The following is a 6,101-nucleotide window of genomic DNA, read 5'->3' as shown; positions in this document are numbered from 1 at the left end:
CCTCTTCTTTAACAAGTCGTACTCAAGCAACTGATATTAACTCTTTAAATTTCGGATAAAGAAGTAGTTAATTGTGGTGTACCGCAAAGGTCCGTTTTAGGGCCGCTCCCTTTTTTGTTGTATGTTAACGATATTCAACATTGCTCCAGAAAACTTAAATTTTTCCTTTTTTGCGGATGATACTCATGTCCTTTATTCTCAAGAAAATTTCAAGACAGTGGAATTAATTGTGAATGCTGAATTGAACAACTTATTTAATTGGCTAAGCTCAAATAAACTTACACTTAATATAAAGAAAACAAACTTTGTTATTTTTCGCCCACACCAAAAACAGCTTAATTACTTGCCCCAGATTATTATTTTTGAGAATGAAGAAAATAAGAATGTTATTCTTGAACATAAGAACTGCATTCAATTTCTTAGGTTATTGATTGATGAAAATCTAAGTTGGGAAGACCATATTCATACCCTGACAACCAAAATAAGCAAAACTGTCGGTTTAATCGCGAAGTTAAGACATATTATTCCCAATCACATTCTTCTTAATATTCACAAGTCCCTCATTGTACCTTACATGGCGTATGTTTTCACTTCTTGTCCTTCAAAAACGTGCACTCCGTGTTAATCATTTTGCTCAAACAAGGGAGCATGCAATACCTCTTTTCTTGAAAGGAAAACTTCTACTGCTCAAATCCCTAATTATGAGAAAATTGTTAATTTGATGTATGACACCAACACCAATTTTGCACCGATTAAAATTTCGAATTTGTTTTCTAAAATTACTAGTGTTCATTCTTACAGCACACGCTCATCGACATGTGAGCATTCTTTTACCAAACAATCCGCACTTAACGTTCAAAGTAAGGCCTTTTCACGTGTTGGTGTTAAAATCTGGAGTGGGATACCAACTAGTCTCAAAAACGTATTCAGAAATTGTTTTTAAAAAACTATTAGAACAAAACTAATTGAAATTCTAGAAACTGAAAACTCCTATGCCGACATAGATACCTTAATTAACAAGATGAAAAATTACATTTCTTACTGAAGTTAAGTTTAGTCTGTAGTTTTCCTCTTTACATATTGTTCTTTTACCTAGAATGCTTTCTTCTCCTTTTCTCCTAAATTCTTCTACTTTCTAAATATAAGAAAGGACGAAGAGTAATGTTTACATGTTGTTGTTGTTGTATATAATAACCATTCACTTCTTTTTAAAGAATTGTCTAAATAATTCTTTGTACAGTCTGGCTTGCTACGATTAGCTTTTCGCTATTTGCAAGCCAGCCCAGTAATAACTTTAACTGTTTGCTGTAAATAAATAAAACTTGAAAACTTGAACTTGAATGTAAAATTTATACACACAGCAAAATCACATGTAAGTATAATTGTGATGTTGTTACCGATTTAATTTACTTTTCCAAATCAAATCGCTTTGCTTCAAGTCCTTTAGCCTAATTTCTGCAAATTCTAACCAAAGTCACACAATTACGATATAACAAAAGGAAACTGAGAGAAGAAAGTACCGGTGTGGTTGGAACTGCCGACCCCAGTTGTAACTTTGGTTGTTCTGCGTATCAGGGTTACGCATGAAACGCTGGATACACCTGATACGGTTGATAAGCCAGACACCCCTAATACCTTTGCTGCGCTTGATACGCCATATAGAGCCTTAGAAAGGGAATTTGGCACCCGACTCTGGGAGAATAATTGATTAAAATCCAATGGGTACGTTCCATTGACCCTATTCCCAAATAAGAGTATGTGGAGTGATCATTTACAATGGTTTTAAAGTAACAGGGCATTTTAACAGGTGTTTCACAATTTTCATGTGAATCTCCGCAAAAACGAAGGATTTCTAACTTTTATTCCATGTACTCCTATTCTGGAATACGATCAATCGAACTCATCCCAAATCAATTTCCAACAATTTCCAGCGTGTGTTGAGCCTCAGAAAGGGATTCAGCGTCAGCGGCAAGAACTTCGCTGTATCTAAAATCCAAAGTAGTCAAGCACGTGTTGATTTTGAAAGCCTCTGAAAGGGATTAAGCGCCAGCGGGATCAACTTAGTTGCCGCTCAAATACAAAGTAGTCAAGCATGTGTTGACTTTGAGAGCCTCAGAAAGGGATTCAGCGCCAGCATTCACCAACTTCGTTGCACCTCAAATCCAAAGTAGTCAAGCATGTGTTGACTTTGAGAGCCTCAGAAAGGGATTCAGCGCCAGCGTCACGAACTTCAATGCACCTCAAATCCAAAGTAGTCAAGCATGTGTTGACTTTGAGAGCCTCAGAAAGGGATTCAGCGCCAGCGTCACCAACTCGGTTGATGCTCAAACCCAAAGTAGTCAAGCATGTGTTGACTTTGAGAGCCTCAGAAAGAGATTCAGCGCCAGTGGGACCAACTTTGTTCCAACTCAAATCCAAAGTAGTCAAGCATGTGTTGACTTTGAGAGCCTCAGAAAGGGATTCAGCGCCAGCGTCACCAACTTGGTTGATGCTCAAATCCAAAGTAGTCAAGCATGTGTTGACTTTGAGAGCCTCAGAAAGGGATTCAGCGCCAGCGTCACCAACTTCGTTGCACCTAAAATCCAAAGTAGTCAAGCATGTGTTGACTTTGAGAGCCTCAGAAAGGGATTCAGCGCCAGCGGGACCAACTTCGTTGCCCCTCAAATCCAAAGTAGTCAAGCATGTGTTGACTTTGAGAGCCTCAGAAAGGGATTCAGCGCCAGCGGGACCAACTTCGTTGCCCCTCAAATCCAAAGTAGTCAAGCATGTGTTGACTTTGAGAGCCTCAGAAAGGGATTCAGCGCCAGCGGGACCAACTTTGTTGCCGCTCAAATCCAAAGTAGTCAAGCACGTGTTGACTTTGAGAGCCTCAGAAAGGGATTCAGCGCGAGCGGCACCAACTTCGTTGCGGCTCAAATCCAAAGTAGTCAAGCATGTGTTGACTTTGAGAGCCTCAGAAAGGGATTCAGCGCCAGCGTCACCAACTTGGTTGAAGATCAAATTCAACGTAGTCAAGCATGTGTTGACTTTGAGAAATTCACAGAAAAGATTCACATCAGTCACTCCAATATATGTACGTAGATCTTTTACACGACAGTTCTGTCCCAAGGTCTGAGGTAACTTCGACTGAAGGTTCTCTCCATGACATTTGCATTCCACTATACAATCAAGTGCTAAATGTAAATCACCGGACGAACTTGCAACCTCTGCCATGCTTTTTATCAACGACACTGTCATCTCTTCAGATGTTGCAGACAAAATACCACCCATGAATAAAAACACTTGTTTCAGTTCATTTTTGTTCCTTTCATCAGTCACTACTGATTTACAATCTCTTTCTCCATCAAGGATCTCATGAGCAAGATAAAAGCCAGCAAAGAACTCTTGAAAGCTCTTGTGCAGAAAGCCAAAGCGTAAGGAACGTTTCCTCTTGCTGCCACCGGTCTGGATCGACAGAAAACCAAACTTGATCAAATTACTGGAACTGCCTTTCAATTTATTCTCGTCGAAATATAACTCTCTTTTACGTAAAGACTGCAACGCCATGCATCCCAACTGCACCAGGTCATCCTTGTAAACGTCCAGTGGGTCCACATCACTGCCATTCGATGATCCAATTCTCTTTTCATATCTTAACAAAACACATCGAACTATTTCTATGTACAGCTGTGTCTTTTCCGGTGGAAGTACACCCTTAAAATCTTCCCAAATGATGCAAAGTAAAGCTGTGTTCAGAGGATTCCGTGTCAACTGTCTTAACTCTGATCTGTCACTCAAAAGCTGTTTAAGTAGCTCTTCTGCCAAGTGTTCCATGCCTTTAAAGTACTTAAGGATGTATATCTGCGCATCTACAAAAGTAAATCCAATAATCTCCCATAGGGTGTCAAAGTACCGCCTCACTGTCCTTCCAGCTTCGTGGCGTGACGTGATAACAATGCGGCAATTGGGTAGGACTCTACTTTCCAGAAGGTCATTGTACAAGTCAAATTTACTGGAATCCACTTCATCAAGTCCATCAAGCACTAACAGAACTTTGGACTGATTTTCTCGAATGAAATCGAAGAACCATTCCTTTGCGTCTTCGTCAAAATCAAAAGGAAGAATTTGGTCATCAATGGCCTCCAAAATATCTGTTTCCATATCACGACACCTCAAAAGCAACAGAACGTCAATCTCAGGGAAAGACTCGTCCCATTCTTTGCGTTTCATTGCCCAATCATATGCCAGTTTTTGACAATAGGTCGTCTTTCCCATGCCTGGGTCTCCTTCAATTAAAACAGTTCGTGGCTCTGCACAATCTTTATGTCCTTTAAAGATAGCTGTCATGTTGGTGATTTCATCAGTCCATGTTCCCCTTGTCTTTTCTTTGCCCACAATCTTCAACTTGGTAAAAATATCATCTAGATGAAAGCTGAAGTCTTCACACCATGGAACAGGCAGAACAGATTTTTCGCGAGTATTATAGAGCTGACGGATCCTTTCTATAATATTGGCAGAATATGGTAAATCTGCAAAAGACAAAAATAATGTTAAAAAAGGTGTTGCCTATAGTGTATTATTAGCAATATTTCAAAAACAAACGTTACTTAAATGGTCATTTTTTGTCGCAAAACCAAGATTTTTCCCCGAAAATGTAGTCGGATAGTACTGCAAATTATTTTTTCACACTGCAAAGTTAATGTCATTAGGGATGAGGCAGTGTGGTCCAGTGGTTAGGGCGTTGGGTTTGCATGCGGCTGCTCCGGGTTCAAATCCCGTTCTAACCTCTGGCTTGGATTTGTTTCCGGTTGTCCCGGAATCAACTCCACCACGCTTTGTAAATAGCCAACTGGTTGCCTCCTGCCAGTTGGGGTTCTTAATAATGTTTCTGTTAAGCTTGAATTGTTACTTTCACCTTGTTAACAGTGGAGTGCCTGGAAACTAGCTTGATAGCTAAGTGTACTTCCACTATAAACAAAGCATTTACATCTACATTTACATAAGTTTGAGACTGATCTTTGCGCGTGTCATGCATCCGGGTTCTAAAACCTACATGTATCAAATGGTGAAATACTTCCTTACTTTTCAAAACAAGATATCATTTCTTCAGAAAAAAAGTTGTAACAGATCAAGTATCCACTCCAAAAAACACACAATATATTCTCCCTATCGTTAAGTGTAATTTGTAATAGTAATGGGGACTAACACACATCTCCTGAATGAAAATTAATGCTTAGTTTTAACTACTACATATCCACTTCAACAACTTCCAGACCTTACTTACTTTGTTTTTATTTTTGCCATTGTACATGAGATTTTCAGACTATAAATAGATGCCAGAAAAAAATAAATGGTCCGGAAACCCAACAAAAACCATTAAGATCTCTGAGGCATTATTCTTGTTATGTGAAGGGTCCCCACCATGACAACTCCTATTTAAGGTGAGTTTGCTTAATTCTTCAGGATTATCTACAAATAACATTTGATACTTTCATTTGAAAATTTAACCTCTTATGGGATCACATCACCACTGACGGCCTGTGCCCCGATCCCAGACAACAAGACAACTCAGTAATAGAGTAGTTTATGGATTTAAATCGTGTTCAAGCTGAACTGTTTCGGGGTTTACTTTTGTTACTGCTCAGGTAATTTTCATAACTGTGATGTGCTTCTGCAGCTTAAATGTGTTTTTCGTATTTAGTCCAATCATTTTTGTATGATCAACAGGTTTAAAAGCAAGGGTGACAGAACATAAACATTTAACAAAAAATAGTGACATCAACAGAGAGCCCTCAGTACTAAATTTTACTACTAGTGGACTACACAGGAAAGAGCTGTGGTTTACTAACTTACATGTAGATTGGAGACCAATAAACCAATGCCTACAACTTCCTGCACTCCCTACAACTGACCTATCAATAACAGCAGCAACAGGCAAACAACATACTGACAGATTTATTTTAATAAAAATAACTGACTGACCTATTTTTCTAACAATACGCAATACAGACATTCGACTAAGATGCATCAAAATGCACCAATCACTGTTTTACAGCCTTCACAGCCAATGACACCAAGGTTTAACTGACAGTCGCGCAATAACACCCATGACTTAATTGGTA

General features: G+C 39.0%; 1 protein-coding gene across 1 annotated transcript in view; it reads right to left on the bottom strand.

Moving 5' to 3' along the window:
- Positions 1 to 482: 482 nt before the first annotated feature.
- LOC137993485 (nucleotide-binding oligomerization domain-containing protein 2-like) overlaps positions 483 to 6,101 on the bottom strand; it is a 20,864-nt gene continuing 15,245 nt past the window's right edge. The window contains exon 5 of the mRNA XM_068839378.1: positions 483 to 4,508. Coding sequence (XP_068695479.1) covers positions 2,125 to 4,508 — 2,384 coding nt within the window. The 3' untranslated portion in view covers positions 483 to 2,124. The remainder of the gene's footprint in view (positions 4,509 to 6,101) is intronic.

Source organism: Montipora foliosa, chromosome 2 (genome assembly GCF_036669935.1).
Source record: "Montipora foliosa isolate CH-2021 chromosome 2, ASM3666993v2, whole genome shotgun sequence".
Taxonomy (NCBI): domain Eukaryota; kingdom Metazoa; phylum Cnidaria; class Anthozoa; order Scleractinia; family Acroporidae; genus Montipora; species Montipora foliosa.
This window is presented reverse-complemented; position numbering and strand designations above follow the sequence as displayed.